Raw genomic sequence first — 19,742 nt, 5'->3', positions numbered from 1 at the left:
TTCCTGACAATGGTTAGTCCTCAACTAATGTGTCCAGCCCTAAAGTAATGTGTTCCGTCATCAGTAAATTCCTGCCTGTGATAGTCTTTTCTTAAATACCTGTTTAAACAGTAATTTAGATAAGAGTGTCCCATTTGTGTGCAACAGGAAATGCCTGCCTTCTTTTAGATACGCTGGCAAATAATTACTGTAGATACGGGTTTGAATACTGAAAGGCTGTACTCTGGTCATTTCAGACTGCCCGAGGAGTCACCACCCAGTCTGCTGCGGCATAATCCCAGGGCATTTCTATTTTACTCTAAATAAAACCGAAGGAAAATCACTTTGGGGGAAATAAAAAGCTTATGAGAAAAGCCATCAGGTCAAAGGGTGCCAAAAGTCTCTTAAAGACGTGTATTTCTAAGCGAAAGCCAAGGCACGTAGTCATAATGTAAAAAAGAAACTCTATCTGATATGTGATAAGTCTGTTCTTACCTGGTCACTCCAGTGGGTATGGGTGATCCGAGCTCCCTAACAACAGAGTAAGCCAAACATTAACCAGGTCATGTTTTTCCTTAGAGTAGTACTCCTAGAGATTTAACGCCCTTATTTTTAGCTGTTTTAGATCCTGTAAATAGATAACAAAGGGCTTTAACTGGTACTTTATGAATTTTCTGGAAATTTATTTCCATAACCATTTTTTTTTTCTTTTTGTAAAAGCGTAGTTCCATCTCTGTAGAAGAACTTTTGCAAGTGGTCAAAAGCATTTCAGAATAGCTTAGACGCCACCAGTTTAAGTCCCAAACCATATTTGTTTAGTGAAATGTCTGTGAAATCCCTAGGAGGGTGGAGAAACTCTTCGCCAGATTTAAAAGCCACAGAGCAAGCAAGAAATATGCCACACCCTAGGAGAAAGACAAATGTTTGCTCATCGATTTGGTCCCTTACTTTCAGCTCATGCGATATTCTCTGCTATCTCCTTTGTTTGTCTCTCCACACTCGTCCGTACATTTTAGGGCTTCTTGACAGCCCATAAATGAAATGCTTTTGGGAGGTCCTGGGAGGAAAAGTTCCATAAGGAAGAGGTGGCATAGCATGGTACCAGGAAGTAGCAAATACTGGAGATGCAAGGAAGCTTAGAGGTCATTAAAAAAAATTCCATGTGCCAGGCCATGTTGATAGACTAGTTCACAAAAATAACGGCCTCTAGAGACATAAGTCTATACATGCAGTGGAGTGTTGTCAAAAGATCCGTGGAGGTCTATTTTCTCCTCCCCTCTCTCTGGAGGCAGCACTTTCTGAAGACCATGTCGGTCAGCAGCTTCTCATTTCCATAGATGCCTCTCTTGTACAAGCCTGTGCCTCCGGACCCTTACCACGGTCCTTCAAATCTACTTGAAGTCGGTCTCCTGGAAGTTCATTTTGCTTACTTTTACTAGTTTCCTTTCTTCCTTTCTCTGGGATCTTAAACGTCATTACTTTGGGGCCATTCCCACAGAATATTCTGCTGGCCAGTTCAGAGCCTCCTTCTTTGTTCTGTTTGTGTGTCTGGCATGACGGGCTCCTCCCTTCCCCCCAGCCCAGCATGCAGTTTATTGGCTTTGCTGCTGGTGCGCAGGGCTGGTTCCCGAGGTCCTCTGCTGTAACCGCTCTGGAATTGTCCTAACAAGGGAAGAAGAGCACGTCCGGTTTGAATTTGGGGAGGAAATTGATGTCTTCCCCCGCCCTTCCCTGCCCCATCATTAGCAGGCACCGACTCATGGCCTCGTGTTCATGTGCTCACGTCCTACCAGGAGGTCCCTGGTGGGGCTTGAGGTTTGGCAGCGCCTCCTCTCCTCCTGAAGCTGGGCACGCATCCTCAGCTCGCAGCCACGTGTAATCCTTCCTGTCTGCTTGCAAGTTGGGCACAAAGTACTGGCGCTTGGGCCCACCCTCTCCTTTAGTAGCAATTAACCTTTACTACAGAGCTTCCTTTGAAGTTTGCTCATGTTTTTATTACAAAACTGCAATGAGGAACATAATGGGGGGAAATGTCTAAATTTCTGAGTTACCTAATCTGTTCAATTCCCTAGCTGGTCTCCTCCTGGCAGTTGTTTCTTGTAGTTATGATCTCAACCAGTCTGCCTGAGATCTCAAACCATGTTTCTGTCTCAGTCTATTTTTAAGATTAGTGAGCTATTACACACACACACACACACACACACACACTCACACACACACACACAGCAAATTCACAGTATGAGCATTGAGAGGATGTTTTATATGCATATGTGTCTATAGCTAGGTATAAAGAACTGATTTCTTGCTTAGTGCCTATAGAAAATCAGCCTTGCTTTATTGCCACACTGCCCACTGATGCTTTTCATATTAGTATTAAACTCTGTTTAGTTGTTAAATGTTTTCTATCAATGAACTAATGCGAAGAGTAGAAAAAAAAAATATTTTTGTTAGTATCATTAATGATAATGCTGAGTGATAAGTATGATGACGGATACTGAATTGCTATTAATGGTGAAACTCAGGATTTTGAATGGCATCTGCCCAGAAGATTTGCAGTTAAACTAGGCAGAGAAGCCAAGTGAAACAAATGGTGAGTTATATAAAACCCACAAAAAGAGAAGGCATTTTAGGCCAGCCTTGCAAATAAGAACCAAAGAATTACGAGTGAAATGGCTTTTTTCCCCCTCCTAGCTTGCTGCTCACAGGAGCTCAAATAAATGAAATCATTTTTCTCTGCTTTTCACTCAGCAGTAAATCATTAGAGATCCAAGGTTGGTAGAAAAGCAACTGTGGAACTCAAAGAAAATATAAGAGAATCTTCTTTTTTTCCCCTCTTAGGATAAGTAAGGACTTTCTAAGAGGAAAATCACAAAGGAAAAATACGGTTTATTCCATAAAAGTTAAACATTTTATAGAACAAAAACCTCATTAGGTAGAAAGTAGCAAAAAGTATATCAAAAGGTTAATTTTTATTATTAATACAACAGACCAATAAAAGCCCAATTAAAAATGGACAAAAACAGCAAATAATTTGCAAAAGAAGAAATATGAATGAAAAAATATTTAGTCTCATTAACCACTGAGATGTCAATTAAAGCAAGAATAAATGTATAATCTTTTCCATTGTGTCAATAAATTTTCAAAACAAGACACAATAATAAATGTGAATGTAGTTGATAGGAATATAAGTTGCCATACACCCCAAAAAGCAATCTGTTAATATTCAATGAGCTTTCATATATAATAGGAATCTAACCTAAAGAAATGAAAATGGGCAAATATAAGTATTTATATGAAAGAATGTTTCTTTCAGTGGTATTTATAGTTAGCAGAAAGCTAAACACAACAAAAATAAAATGCTATGGAAATAGTTCAGTTATCATGGATCCATATAATGGAATATTATGCAGTAATTACATTTAGTTTTGAAAATATTTTTTGAAATGCAAGGAAGTGTTCACAATAACATATCGAGTGAAGAAACAGAAAAACAAACTATTCACGTAACATGGTCACAATTTGGAAAACAAACTAACCAACTTTAAATAATATATTTTTTAAAAAGGATAAAGGGGAGAGCTGGGTTTGGACACCTGGGGCTAGACTTCGTTGATTTTGGCTATGCTGTTTAGCATCCTTGAGTATCAGCTTCCAGATTTGCAAGACAGAAGGTTATGCTTCTCACCATGTTTTCTCACTGGGTTGTGAGTGTCAAAATGAGAAAAATAAAACATGGCTCAGTGGTTGAATGTTGACCTATGAACTAGGAGGCCACGATTTGATTCCTGATCAGGGCACATGTCCAGGATACAGGCTCCATCCCCAGTGTAAAGTTTGCAGGAGGCAACTGGTCAATGATTCTTATCATTGATGATTCTATCCCTCCCTCTCTCTGAAATCAATTAAAAAAAAGTATTTAAAAAAATGGGAAAATATAGATACAGTTGTGAAAGCAGTTATTATTATTATCTATATTATTTCTGAAATTTCCTCTTTGCAGATTCTGATTTTGTTTTCAAAATGGAAGTCACCTCAAGTGGGAACCTATGTTATTCAAAGAGTCATAGAAAGACATATCATCTAATCCAATGTATTTGGATTTCAATCCAAGAATTGAAATCCAAATACATTCATTTAAATTATGCATCTTGTTGGATCTCTGGAGATATGAGAACGTTTAAATTTTGAATTGAAGAAGTTGATTTCCAACCTGTTTTCCCAAGTCATTTGCCTCAAATCCAACAATAAATGTGTTTTCTGTCCTCAGTTAATGACACACTTCAAGGATGCATGAAACAAATTCCAGTAGCAGGCAGCTCAGCTCCAAGAAGTTACAAGGGTTATTTATCTTTATGGATCACTGATGTATATAGCATTTATTACCTGATACTTACCTATTGTAAGTGTGCCCAATCTGTCAGTGTGATATTTGAGCAATGCTTTAATTAACTGTAGCTATAGCTCAGGGAGAGAAACTACCATTTTTTCTCCAATAACACAGATTTAATGGAGATATGATAATTGAGGTAGTTTATCATTGAGATGAAATGTTTTGCCAGCTTTTGGGATAGTTCTTGAGTAACATTCATGAATGCACGAGTTTATTTTGGTTTATGCAAATATTCAACACAGTGTGAGAAACTGCATTTTCTGTTGAAAAATTTGTAATACTAGATTACATTAATATTGTTTCCTATTTTGATACATAAAACTCAGCAGGTTTATATTTCCTTTTTTTTTTTTTTGTCACCACAGCCCTTTTTATATTTAATTCTTTTTTTGTTCTTTTTATATTTAATTCTGATGACACTAGATTAAAGGTGGTTTGAAAGCAAATCGCCTGGGTTTGCATATACATTTAATGCCACATGTGGATGACTAAGGCCCTGAGTCTGTCTCCTGGATTTTCTGGACCTATATAAGCTGTTCTTTAGGTTTAATTGGAAATTTTTGCCATTGTAAGCACAACTGCATTCAGGCTTTAAGTTCAAATTCTTCTGTGCAGTAACCTGGGCCTACAAGTATTTTGTCTCCACAGGAACTGAAATCCAAATACATTCATTTAAATTATGCACTGGGAGAGTTTATGGGTAATTCAAAGGTCGTGGATCAACTATGCCAGTGGGAGGGCCCAGATGGGTTTGACTCTACCCCCCCCCCCTTTTTTTTTTAATCTTAACTGTGTTTTAAGCTTTTATTTATTTATTTATTTATTTATTTATTTATTTATTTATTTAATTGATTATGGTCTCACATAATTGTCCTTATTCCCCCATTGCCATCCCAAACCCCTCCCTAGATATACTCTCCCCCCCCCCCCCCCCAACCCCCATTGTCCATGGCCACTGGCTAGGCCCATATTTACGCACACAAGCCCTTTGGTTGATCTCTTCCCCTTACCCCCATCCTCCCTTACTTTCCCTCTGAGGTTTGAGAGTCTGATCGCTGCTTCTCTTTCTCTGGGTCTGTTTATGTTGTTCATTATTTCCTCTAGATGTGTGAGATCATGTGATCCAAGAAATACCATCGTAAGAACCTAAACTGCAACAAGCCATAATGGTTATGCTGAGAGGCAAATGAATCAGTCTGTAGCGAGTTCCTTTCTGGGCCAACAGTTCTTTTGAGTCCCAATTTCAATGCCAGATAGTTCCTTATGTGTACATGCCAGCCATGATATTTCAGATCTGGTTGGTGGAGAAATGGTGGTAATTCAGGCCCGCCTGTCTCTGGTTTGGTCCTGGGCATCCTTCAGCAACCCGCAGCTGCTGTCTGCTGGTATGCTGAGGCGTCGTCAGCATCTTCCATCTCTGAATTGTGTCTCTTCTGTCTTCATGGCTGGAGCGCTTCTGTCTATTCCTCTCTGTTACAGGATTCCAGATGGTCTCGGAGTTGTTTTCTGAAAATATACAAACATATTCTCGACCAAAAGTTAATAAAGGGATATTTTCTTTAAATTTGATTTGGGATTCTTTTCCATTTTCCCCCCTCCAAATGATTTTCCCCTGACTTGGTTTGTCACCATGTGTGTATTTTCATGGGTATCTTGCTATTAGCGTTTCGAATGAAGGTTAATTTTCTAAAGCACAAATTTTTTAGATGTAAATTATTCTCAGGATATTTTTCCTTACATGATATTCTTCCACTATCACCCCCTTTTTTACTTTAAATAATAGGAAACTTTTGGAAATTTTATACTGTAGTCTTGATAGCTTTTACATTTTAACTTATTTGCGCTATACTATGACTACTTTAGGTTCACCTTTTTTTTTTTTTTTCTTTTCTTTTTTTAAGATTTGAGCTCACTTTGATGGAACTGATGGTATGACTGATTTAATCCTTTGAGGAAGTACAGGAATTTCTACTGACCTTGAATAGATAATTACTAGAGGAAATAGTTCTATTTATTTGGATGCCTTTTGGTTTCCTGCTGCTTAAATGGACAACTCTACAGATTACACAATGTCTTCCGATTTATAGCACTCATTTACAGAGAAAAACAAAATGTTCACAATGGGTGACAAGTCCCTTTAAGAATCTATAAAGTAACTCCACATTTGCAGTTGTTAAATGTTACAATTCTAAAGAGATACTTTTATATGTTTCTAGTTCTATCAAGGGTGCTAGTGAACTTTTGGCTCTTCAGCTGAAGTGTCAAAGCTCTCTGAAGGACAAAATAAGGTAGACTTTATCAAGGGTGTATCAAGGGTGTTTGGACCCTGAAGTGTACTTCTCTGATAATGTGTCTTTGGGGCATTGTTAGAATTGTTTCTTTTGAAGTTGTGTTTGGAGAAAAGTTTGTAATCTCTTGTGGCCCATCTCTTTGGGATTAAAGATGCTTTTCAGGATCAAAAGAAGTTCTCTGTACTTAATAGGAAAATATTGATTTGGTTTAATCTATATTAATAAAAGGGTAATATGAAAATTAGACTAGATAGACCAGATGTCTTCCGGATGTCCTTCCCAACAAAGCCACAGCAACTGCGAGGGCCGAGGAGGGATAGCAGCCACGGCAACCAGCAGTGGCAGCAGCAGCAAGGTGATGAGGGTGGCGCCTTCGCCTGATTGGCCCAGTCACCTCCCACAGAGGGCCTAAGCCATCAGTAGGACAACCCCTGAGGGCTCCTGGACTGTGAGAGAGGGCAGGTCAGGCTGAGGACCCTCCTCCTCCCGGTCCATGGGACCCCTAGTAGTTTAATAAAATTGTTAGGTTAGTTATCTATTTCATAAGCACCTATATGCAGCTCACAGGGGAATTCTGACTCTTGAAGAAGTGTGAGCTCTGAGACTTCTGTGCAAAGCCTTGTTTCATAGCTGGGAATCATTATGGGATCATCAGACCAAGTTGAGACATTACGTAACAACTCAAGGAAAGAGGATACTTGTGTTAAATGATACGGTAAGGGGACAAGTTAGGACTTGACCTGGGAGGCTGACTAGAAGTTGGATGAGCAGAGGGGAGCAGAAATAGTAGATAACTGGGCAGGCAGAACCACAGAGAAAGTATTCACTGAGCTTGGAAAACAGGGGCCTCTTAGCCAACAGTCAGAGAGAAAGGGACAAGGGTTTTAAAATGAGAGAGATTTTATTCTAAGTTTCAAAACTTTAGATTTTTACCTGTGGGCACTGGGAATGATTGGAGACTATAACATGGGGAAATATGGTGCCAGGAAGATTCCTAAGTCCACAGCATTGTACAGGCCTAGAGCTGAGGGAAACTGGAAAAAGGCCTGGAGGTCTGAGACCAATTTCTTATCAGAGAACTGTTAGAAATTCAGGGATGAAAACGTGGGTTGAAAAAAATGGGATGAAGGTGAAAATCGTGAAAGAAGAATGGACAGCCTTTAATGACTGAATAGGTTGGAGGATGAAGGAGAGAAAATGTCCATGGCTAATTAGGGGGATATAATATTCCTAATGGAAGTGGGCAGGAGACTTGATTGAGGGCAGAGGATAATGTGCCTGATTTTGGATATATGGAACCTGAATTATAACAAGTTTGTATATTAGGAACAAATGTCTCATAGGAATCCAGTTCTATGCTTGGTTTTGATGGAATTATCTCATTGTTTCAATCAAGAAACAAGCATTTCCTTCAAAAGCTACTTTTGCATGTGCTATCATTTTCATTTTAGAAAGCTTTAAGAGGATTCAGTACTTGATGGGCCATTGTTATTTTGTGTTATAGCTACTTAACTTCCATAACAAATCAGAGAAGGAATTGGGGTTTTCTACCCTCTAGCCGAATATGCTATATTGGAAGACTTTAGTAATTCATAGAACTGCAGGTTGGGTAGAATCATCTACTCTAGTCACCAACCTGAAACTAGAATTCCTCCATTCCATTTGTAGTTTTGGTTATCTGGGCTATATTAGAACCCCTGCAATGGCAACTTAAGGCAACTCATTTTACCTTTGAGTGGCTCCGATTGAAATATGTTTTTCTTGTAATTTTGACCCATTTTTCTTAGTTTTCCCTGGAAAGGCCTACAAATCAAATCAATCACATATAATTCATGGTCTATAGTCTGAGTGGTCAAGAACCATAGGTTTATTGATAGCTGAAATCCCTTTCAACTGGTAAACAAGCATAGTCATTGCTCTTTATAATTTCCCTTTATCCCCAGGAAGTTGCATAAAGATCTTAAGGTCTGACTTCTTTCCTTCTTCCCCATTTCCCCTCTAGAAATCTCACATAATTTCCTTAATGATTTTTACTTTTACAAATATCCAGAGGAATCACTAGCTTCAAGTAACTTTAATGATCTTCTCTGTGGAAGTTACTGAGGCAAGAGAATACCAAGGGCTTGGCAATGTGTTTGAAATGGGAAAGGAAAAATAGAGAAAGAACAAACATTAATTAATATTCCATTAAATAATCCTACCACAAATTTAAGACTTGTTGCACATGGCAGCCTTTGGAATCTTTGACCACTCTCCTACAATTTAGTCCCAAGATACGAGTGCATGATACAATTTTCTAATACATTGTTAAATGCTATTAGCTCCCACTCTGGGATGGTTTGTAGGGTGATAGATACATGCTGTTTTATTTCTTATCTCTACTTTATTCATACCAATAATTAAATTGTTGATTGTTCCCCAGATTTATCGTGGATTGAATTGGCCCATGAGAATATTATTGACAGTTGGATATTAATTTATTTGATTTATGGATTCACTGCAGACAAACTAAAGAAGCAATAATCCCCCCCTCCCCTCCTCCATCTGTGAATAACAGATTTTAATGCAGGCCTATTTTAACAATGATCCTTCCCTATTTTATTTTCAAAGAAGAACAACATTATAAAGTAACTTCCTAACTGTGGGATTTTGTTTCTTGTAAATTAGCATGAATTCATGAAGTTATTATTTATTCACAGGTAATGAGTGTGTCTATGGCAGTTACCCTGACATTCCTTTGGAAGAAATGCCAGATGCAGATGGAGTAGCCAGCACACCCTCCCTCAATATCCAAGAGCCATGCTCTCCAGCCACATCCAGCGAAGCGTTCACTCCGAAGGAGGGCTCTCCATACAAAGCCCCCATATACATCCCAGATGATATTCCCATTCCTGATGAGTTTGAACTTCGAGAGTCAACTATGCCTGGAGCGGGACTAGGAATATGGACCAAAAGGAAGATTGAAGTAGGTGAAAAGTTTGGGCCTTATGTGGGAGAGCAGAGGTCAAACCTGAAAGACCCCAGTTATGGATGGGAGGTAAGAATATATTCTATTATCACATTTATACACATTCCGATGTATGAAGAAGAGATTACTTGTTTAAAAAATGTAACATAACATAAGCAAATTCCATTTGTTGCAAAATTTCTTCAAATAGATCTTTAAAGAGAACTTCCCTTAGAGTGTCACTTCTTGATAGAAACAAAAGTGTTGTTTTAAAGGTGTACAGATAATACGATAGAAAGGAACTCAACTAAGGAATGAATGCTCAAAGAAAATAATAATTTAAAACATCCCAAATATTGTTTCTATAATTAATATTTGGAAACATTTTATATGGCCATCCAGACAGTATGTGGCATAAGAAAACAAATGTCATCTTATGTTGTTGTTATTTTTAATATTTGTTTTGATTTAAAAATATTCAAATATTTTTAACATTTGAATATTAATGTTGAGAGAAAATCATTGATTGGCTGTCTCCTGACTGGGAATCCAACCATGACCTCCTGGTTTACAGGTTGATGCTCAACCACTGAGTCACAGTGGCTGGGCCATATGACATGTTTATCATATTTTCTTTGGGGAATGCTTGGAAGATTGGAGAAACATTTGTTTTCTCCATTATGTGACTGTTACATGTTAATTTTGCTCTGTGTTCTTTTAATATTTTTTTGCCTCTCCTGATAACCCTGCTATGATTCTACATGCTTCTAGAATGTGAGTGCTGTACTGCATTCTGTGATGGTTCTTATATCAAGTAGATTTAATAAATAATTCATGAATAAAAATTACAGCAAAAGACAATGTGAAAATCAGTTTCTAGTTTCAGCTGTACTTTTCACAGAACCCATCTGACAATATCTAACAATGAGCAGTTATGGTCTGATTTTGAAAGCTAAGTAAATTATATTTCCATAGGACAGATAACTATGTTATTCTTCTGAGCTTATAATTTTGTATATACTCAGCAGATATATACTGAATATATACTTCCCATTTATTTTTTATAACTTGAAAACTTTTGTGGTTAATTCACAGCATCTAATTTCTGGAAAATCTGAATATCTGAAAAACTTGTAGGCAATTTCTGCATTAGCAAGGAAGTGTTTTTTTGGAGATGTGATTAACCTTTGGTTTTACAGTATTTCAGTTAGATAGAAAGTGGATGAAGTAGATTTATTTAGTGTGTTCTTTTAAATTCATGATCATTTAGTAGAATATCTGGTCAGCTTTTTAAATGGAAATAAATATGCCACGACTTAATTTTAAATAGCTGTCCCTTTGCTTTATGTGTATCCCCTTGTGATACCTGTTCAAAATGCTGGAATAACAATTCCTGTTCAAATTCCAAAGTGCCAAAAGTTAAGATCCTAATTTGGTAGGAGGACCAGGCAGAAATCCTTTCTTAGTTCTGTCCTTAGCTGAAGCTCTGGTAAAGTTGTAATTTAGCTACATTACCTTTAGACATGTATATTGATAAAAGTTTTTTTTAAAAAAAAGCTCACTGTAGCATTAACTGATATGTGAGTTGAATACATTTTAAACCAAATGCGTAGAACTCTACGTCATTATTGTTCTCCTTAAAATAATGTCTATAAACATTCTAATAATAAGTAACTGATTAAACTTTTATTACAAATCTTTAGAGTTAAACAACAAAGTGCAGTGCTGCTCAAGATTATCCAGAAGGCTTGGAGTAAAACAAAGCTTAATAGTGAAATTATTTTGCAATTGAAGGGTTGGTAAATGCAGGGCTGTGCCTCTTTAGACAGGATACCTACGGGATGGGGGATGAGCTTGGAGGAAATTCTTCATCTAGAGGAAATTTTAAAATAATTATAATTTTCTTCTCCTTGGAGTAAAATGTCTTCAATACATACATGGACAAATATCTATCTCTAGAAATGTAGAATGATTCTTTTTCTTACATCAAAATTGAGTAATGTTTTATTGTTTGGAATTCAAGATACCTCTAAAAATAGTTCATGACTCGGCTAAGATCACCCATTGCCTCCCTCTTCCTCAAGAATTCAGTTGTCAATTCATTAGTTTTCTTTACCATTTCAAGGATTACCATCACTTTTGAGAATGTGGATTTTCTACTCCAGCTGTATTATGAACAAAACCAGAGAAAGTGCTTTTTGGCAAACTTGTTATCCATGGAGGAAGCAGTTGAGTTCTTGACTTCAGGGTTTTTGTTTTTTTCAATTTTACCCTAGTTAATACAAAATCCAATTCCAATACCAAGGGCACTTTTATAAAGGCATCTCACCCTACTCCTGAAATCTCATTTTTCTTTATTCTTGTGTCATATTTTCTGTCAACTATAGCTGATTTTCCTCCTATTTGGTTAGACAGATAATTGTGACTAACTATTATAATCTTTCTTTTGATAATTCTTCAATTTCAAAAAAATAAAGGATTTAAGCCAGGGAAAATAAACATGAACAGAGGAAATCCAGATTCAGCAAACTATTATTGAGGACCTACTGTGTGTCAGATTCTGTACTAAATGTTTCCCAACAGGAGCCCAGCCTAACGGGACTGAACAAATCATGGCAATCTCCATTTCAGTACTATCCTTGCTCTTTTCTTCCTACAAAGTTCACCTCCTTGTACATTTCCTGTATAATAAATTGCATTACCATCTGTCCAGTTGCTCAAGCAAAAAATTGGATCATCTTTGACTCTATTCTTTCCCATACAAAGCATGTCTGATTCATAGTTCCTATATCAAGCCTTCATTCTTTGTGCATATTGGTCTCCCTGCCTGTTTGAAACCTCTTTTTCCTCCCCATCCTTAGCAAGTTTCTACTTATTCTTTAAGTTCTCTTCTTTTGTGACACTATTCCTGACACTATCTAGTCACAATTTAGTAATGCTTAAATGTTGTCCCACCATAATATCAGATAAACCCATATACTAAAGACCTTAAAGCATTGTATAACGTCCAAATTATTTGGCTAGCTTCCCTCATGAGAGCTTGCGTAGTTTTATTCTTTAAGTGTGATGTCTTAATTGAGTTCACTCTGTGGTGCTATCCAATGCTGACTACATTATCTGAAATAATTAGACTGGATTAGTCGGCTCAGGTTGCTATAACAAAATACTACAGGCTGAGTGGCTTAAACAACAAATTTTATTTTCTCACAATTACAGAGGTTAGGGAGTCCAAGATCAAGGTTCCAGATTATTTGGTTTCTGCTAAAGTCTATTTGGTTTCTGCTGAAATCTCTCTTTCTGGATTAAAGATGGTTGCTTTCTTGCTGTCTTCATATGGCCATTCCTAAGTACTGCTTACACACACACACACACACACACACACAGAACCCTACTTCTCTCTGGTGCCTCTTAGATCAGGACCCCATCAATATGACTTCATTTATACTTAATTACCACCTAAAGACTCTTTCTTAATATAGTCAGTCTCAATGGGGTCTAGGGCTTTAACGCATGGGTTTGGGGAAGATTAAACATTAGTTCATAACACAGACATTTAGCGAATAATTGATCAAGAAGAAAATGAGTGAATTAATGAATGAATGGATATAGTAATCAAGGAGTGGGGGCTGACATAGGTCTATGGAAAAGACTAGAATCTCGATATTAGACATGGAGACTCATCTTAACTCAGCTGCTACTGTGTGATTCTAGGGAAACCACTCAAAATCAATTGACTCCTGCACTTTTATTTGACAAATGGGACAATAATAACTGTCAAAAATCATTAGTTGTTCTATAATTAAAATGAAGTAAGGAGATATGGTAGTCTTAAAAATGTTTTTAAAAGAGAAAGCTGAATGATAATATTGCAATTGGGGGGTCACCATTTTGAACCCTATTTAAACAATTTTTAAAAAGTTAAATATATTTTCCCATAAGGGCATTTTTTGAAAGTCATTTAAGTTTATATTATAGAAAAATAGGATATATTTGAAAATATGGTTTATAGACCAAAATATTCAGTTGAGGAAAATAAGACATAGATATAAAAAATATCATATGTGTGATTTCTTCAAAACTAGTATTGGTTTAATAAAGAGAAACTTTAAAAATAACTTGGCAATGATTGCCACCTTGCAATGCATATATGACTCATTTCTTTTTTTTTAAATATTATTTTGTTGATATTTTACAGAGAGGAAGGGAGAGGGATAGAGAGTTAGAAACATCGATGAGAGAGAATCATCGATCAGCTGCCTCTTGCACAACCTTTACTGGGGATGTGCCCGCAACCAAGGTTCATGCCCTTGACCAGAATCGAACCTGGGATCTTTCAGTCCGCAGACCGATGCTGTATCCACTGAGCCAAACCGGTTTCGGAAATATATATATATATATATATATATATATATATATATATATATATATATATATATATATATATATGACTCATTTCTAATAAAAAATATCTTTAAAGACTAGAAGCCCTTGATTGTCTCTAGGATCCAAAAGCAATTAGTGATGGAACACTTATTAGGTTTAAAAGAGTAGATTGACTGAGAGAGTGACAATAAAAGTGTGTCAAATAAAAATGAGGGCTTCCTGTAAAGATGACCATTATGTGATATACATGGGAAGTGCCTGACAGAGTAGAGGAGAACAGGCTTCTGAAGTGAAAATTCCTGCGGTCAGATCTTCCTCAACGTTCTACCTGCTAGTTGAGTGATTTGGAAAGAAGTTACTTAGTTTGCTGCCCCTCAGTTTATTTCCATGTAACATGGTGACAATAATTGTACCTATCCAATTAGGGAGATTGTGAGGGTAAAATGTGACCTTGTGTGTTAAAAGCCTACCAAGGAGCCGAGACCGGTTTGGCTCAATGGATAGAGCGTCGGCTTGGGGACTGAAAGGTTCCGGGTTCGATTCCGGTCAAGAGCATGTACCTTGGTTGCGGGCACATCCCCAGTAGGGGGTGTGCAAGAGGCAGCTGGTCGATGACTCTCTCTCTCATCGATGTTTCTAGCTCTCTATCTCTCTCCCTTCCTCTCTGTACAAAATCAATAAAATATATTTAAAAAAAAAAAAAAAGCCTACCAAGGAGCCTTCTTCCGGGTAGAAGAGCTCAATACAGGTGAACAACAACAGAAAAGTGGCTAAAGTAAAGATCTAGCACAGGGGTATTAGATAGGGCAAAGGCCAATTATATTTTATTCATTGATTTTTATAAATTTTATTTCTCTTTCTCCCATTTCTCATTTCCCAGAAATTCAATTATCTCCAGGATGGTCTAATTATGTGACTCTCGTTTTATTTGGAAAGGAAGCACTGGTTGTTTCTTAATTAACAGTTAAAACAAAGATTCAGGAGAGATTCATAAATTTCTTTTTAAGCCATAGGGTAATTTGAGTGGTATATATTTTTTCAGTCTGAGATAGGTCATTGAAAAAAAAATTGTGAAATTTCGTTTCTTTGGAATATTATCATTTAGCACATTTTGAGAGAGGCTAACTTTATTATCATTGGTCATTATAAAACTCTACAGGTAGCTCTAACCAGTTTGGCTCAGTGGATAGAGTGTTGGCCTGCAGACTCAAGGGTCCCATGTAAGATTCTGGTCAAGGGCATGTACCTTGGTTGTGGGCATATACCCAGTGGGGAATGTGCAGGAGGCAACTGATTGATATTTCTCTCTCATTGATATTTCTTTTCTTTTTTTTAAAAAAATACATATTTTATTGATTTTTTACAGAGAGGAAGGGAGAGGGAGAGAGAACTAGAAACATCAGTGAGAGAGAAACATTGATCATCTGCCTCCTGCATGCCTCCCACTGGGGATGTGCCCGCAACCAAGGCACATGCCCTTAACCAAAAACCTGAGACCTTTCAGTCTGCAGGCCGAAGCTCTCTCAACTGAGCCAAACTGGACAGGGCTCTCATCAATATTTCTAACTCTCTTTCCCTCTTCCTTCTTCTCTGTAAAAAATCAATAAAATATATTAAAACAAAACAAAATAAAACTCTGTAGGTAGATGTAAGTCAATTGACGATGAACCTAGCAGGTGCCAAACCTTCTATTTTATCCATTTTACCCAAAATTCTTCCAGATTATTTTGATCAGTTAAAATACCAGATATGAGGTTAGCTTTTCTTTTCTTGCCCTCAAACACACATATATTCATCCACTGCAAAATAATGACATGAGTGGACAGTAAATTTCTCTTATGTTCAGTTAAATAATAGAAGGGAAGGACTAGTTGAAAGATATTTTTACTGGAGTCAGAAATTCATTAAATAATTTTGATGCAGTGCTTTGACAATACATTATGTTTTAGCAATGAACTCCTGAAATGTGATATTATAATGAATGTATGTCTCCTTATATCATTTTAAAATAAATAGTTCTCAAGTTTGTAAGCTTGATTTTGAGTCTTGCAGAGATGCCTCACCTATTGAAACATGCAATCTATGTGTTAGCTGAAACAGGAATATCCACTAAAAGAACAACAGCAGTATAATGATTTCAAGAAACCTAACAACCTGGTTCAGAGTCAGGAGGCTGCCCATCAAATAATATATGTTTGATAATCAAGAAAAATGAGTAATTTGGGATTTTAGAGATACACACCAGATATTTTTGATGGTAGCATTTCTCTACTACTTCTCCCTAGGTCTGGATGGGCTAAAATGAATTTTACATGTTTGGGTTTTTTTCCTCCCTAGAAAAAGCATTTATTCATTAATGAGAAACAAGTACCCTTGACCAATTTAATATCCTTAGAGTTAGATAACTAAGAAGTGAGACATTTCTCTTAATAATTTTGAAATGAATTGATTCCAAGAGAGGGGAAGGCTACGAAGTATCAAAAAGGGTGTTGTTTTTAAAAAACATATATTTTATTGATTTTTTTACAGAGGGATAGAGAGTTATAAACATCAATGAAAGAGAAACATCAATTCAGCTGCCTCTTACTCACTCCCTACTGGGGATGTGCCAGCAACCAAGGTACATGCCCTTGACTGGAATTGAATCTGGGACCCTTGAGTCCTCAGGCCAACACTCTATCCACTGAGCCAAACCAGTTAAGGTGAAAGGGGTGTTTTTAATGGATAATTAAGAAAGTGGAATGTAATCTGATAATAAATGTATATTACCATGAAACCTAATATTATAAAGTATGTTGCTTTTGCAATATTATTAAAAGATGGCAAGTATAGTTTGGATATTCAATTATTACTTTGTGAGAAGTTACAAACCAAGAAATTGTTAAGAGAAGATGTGAGATTTACTTCATATGACCCTGAATATGATCGTCAATGGGGCCCAAAAGGTTGTGATCAATTCTCTTAAAATATAATGAAATCAAGAAAAGAGGATACAGTCTGTTTTATTCATCTTGTGCTTTCAGCATACAGTATAGAAACAGAATCCCTGATTGTTGAAAGAAAATAGAAGTTTACTCTCCTGAAGTACCAGGAACCATCTCTAGTTTCATTCTGGTCTCAAGAGAGATCCCTTTTTTCTGAAAAGAGGTCAGAAGTCCCCTTAACCCACCCACCTACATTCTTTCAACACCAGGGAGCTTGCTCAGAGTATACTTTATTCCATGAAAGGTACATATTGAGAGTTCAACATGTCAACTCTTCCTGTTGCTGTTTTGACAACTTCTCGTAGTTCCATAGTGTTGTCAGTGAAGTGGGAATGTCTGGTATTAAATTTGTAAAAGTTCCCCAAGTGTCAGGAGTCTTTTGTTTTACTCTGCCTGTCTTGGGGATCAACTAAAATTTGTGTGTGAGTCACTCACTTTTCAAAAGAATATTGGGTAATTTTCTTCCAATTAGGAACCCTCATCTAAATCTATAGCATATCTCACAAAATGGACTAAAATGAGTTTTTAAAAATTATTTACTAGAGGCTCAGTGCACAAAAATCACACATGAGTGTGTGTGTGTGTCCCTCAGCCCAGCCTACACTTTCTCCAATCTGGGATCCCTCTCACAATCCAGGACTGCTGGCTTCCAACAGATCACCTACCTCCCTGCCTGATTGCCCCTAACTATTTCTGCCTGCCAGCCTGATCACCCCCTAACTACTCCCCTGCTAGCTTTATCTATGCCTAACTGCTACCCTGCTGGCCTGATTGCCCCTAATTGCCCTCCCCTGCTGGCCTGGTGACCCCAAACTGCCCTCCCCTGTGGGCCTGGTCTCCTCCAACTGCCTTCCCCTGCAATCCTGGGTCCCCCACAGCTGTCCTTCCCTGCAGGCCTGATTGCCCCCCAACTGTCTTCCCCTGCAGGCCTGGTCATGCTAAACTGTCTTCTCTTTCAGGCCTGCCCCCCCCCCCCACAACTGTCCTCCCCTACAGGCCTGATTGCCCCAATTGCCTTCCCTTGCAGGCCTGATCACCTCCAACTGCCCTCCCCTGCAGGCCTGATTGCCCACAACTGCCCTCCCCTGTTGACCATCTTGTGGTGGCCATTTTGTGTCCACATGGGGGTGGCCATCTTTGACCACAGGGAGGCAGCCACCTTGTGTCTTGGAGTGATGGTCAATTTGCATATTACCTCTTTATTAGATAGGATTTGCTGCTATACTATATTTACATGGTTGTTGCTTATCCCTTTAGTCACTAAGTCAACAGTAAAACTAATGGGCTCAAAATAAATAAAAATAAAATGTTCAGGACAGCTCCTTGTAACATAGACTTCACAATTGGTTCCAAGATTTGGTCTATCCAGGGGCAGAGATTCATAATAATGCTTCATACTCCAGAATACTTAGTTGGGACCACAGCATAAAGATACTCTATTCTCTAAGCTATTTGCTTGAGTGTAAGTTAGTAAGTAGTAGGAAACAACGGGAAATAACTGATTCAAATTTGTCTTAGACTAAAAGAGTTGGTGCATGTTCTCTGCTCCCCAGTTTGTTCAGTGTAGCACGATGGAGAGAATGTGTTCCAATTATGATAAGCAGGTAGTGTGGAGACATGCAGACACTATGGGTACTTACACACTCTTTAATTTGAGCAATACATAAAAATTTTTATTAGTATAGCATCTTAGCTTCTCAGAGTTTATTTGCATTGATAGAATCATCTAATAATTTTGATAAAGTACTTCTCCTTACACATAATCCTGCTGAAGAATTTATAAAACTGAATTAGTATTTCAGTTAGAAGAACATTCAGTGAATAAATGCTCACCTCATCTTTGCTCTGACCTTCCATGAAGTAGCTGAAGTAGAAGATATGTAAATATTGTATGCTTTTAAAGAACATTGTCTCCATGATAATGAGTAGGATTCTCAAGCCTCCCCTCGACCCCCCAAAAACACACACAAAACCACACATAACAATCACAAAAGCAAGAAGTAATCAGCTATTATTACGACAAAGAATAAGACAAAGAGACGTGTGTGTTGTGTGTGTGCATGAGTGTAGCAAATAGTTACCAACAGCTACCTTCTCATTTGTAATTCCTTTCATGTTAATATTCATTATAACAAGATTTTAGTTCAGCACAAGAAATTTGATAACACCTTTGTTATAAAGGGACTTTTGTTTGTTCTGATAGAAGATGAATAAACATTAAACAGAAATAGCTTGCTTCAATTAGGAGCGCACAACATAGCTGGGTCCATTAGGACTCCTATGACCAAAGGAGAATATCTCAGAGATACCTTCTCAGAGAGACATTCGCAACCAGAAATAAGACAAGCAAGGTCAAGAACAATTAAGAGTTTATTCTATGATTGTTGGTCATGTCACCTGCTCCCAATATCTATGACTTCCAGACTCAATTATCAGGCATCTATCCCATCAGCTTTCAGACCAGACTTTTACTCCATTAGTCAAATGTTACCCAAGGCACAGGAAATAATTGCTTTCTGCTACTTAATCTAATCCTAGTCAGTTGTCGGATGTCATCAGAGACAGAAGCAGTATCTTCACAGCCCACACTGCACAACCTTCCAAGCACACACACATGCACACACCAATGCATACACTTTCTTAAGTATTTTTAATTGATCATTTTGGAATCTAAATTTTGAATTTTTGGATCTAAGCATTTTGGATGATCGCTGATGCTTTCTCTATTTAACCCACATAAAGTTGGGTATCTTATGGTTCCACTTTGG

General features: G+C 37.5%; 1 protein-coding gene across 15 annotated transcripts in view; it reads left to right on the top strand.

Annotated features, from left to right (window-relative positions):
• Window positions 1–19,742, top strand: part of MECOM (MDS1 and EVI1 complex locus) — a 643,214-nt gene that overhangs the window by 336,894 nt on the left and 286,578 nt on the right. For 14 of the 15 annotated variants that reach the window (XM_084874096.1, XM_084874098.1, XM_084874094.1 and 11 more), the window contains exon 2: window positions 9,360–9,697. The exons of the other annotated variant lie outside the window; for it this stretch is intronic. In XM_084874096.1, coding sequence (XP_084730222.1) covers window positions 9,360–9,697 — 338 coding nt within the window. The remainder of the gene's footprint in view (window positions 1–9,359; window positions 9,698–19,742) is intronic. 15 annotated transcript variants of the gene reach the window in all.

The sequence above is a fragment of the Pipistrellus hanaki genome (assembly GCF_964339955.1).
Source record: "Pipistrellus hanaki genome assembly, chromosome: 2".
In the NCBI taxonomy this organism is placed as follows: Eukaryota; Metazoa; Chordata; class Mammalia; order Chiroptera; family Vespertilionidae; genus Pipistrellus; species Pipistrellus hanaki.
The sequence above is the reverse complement of the archived record's forward strand: the minus strand, read 5'-3'. Positions and strand labels throughout refer to the sequence as shown.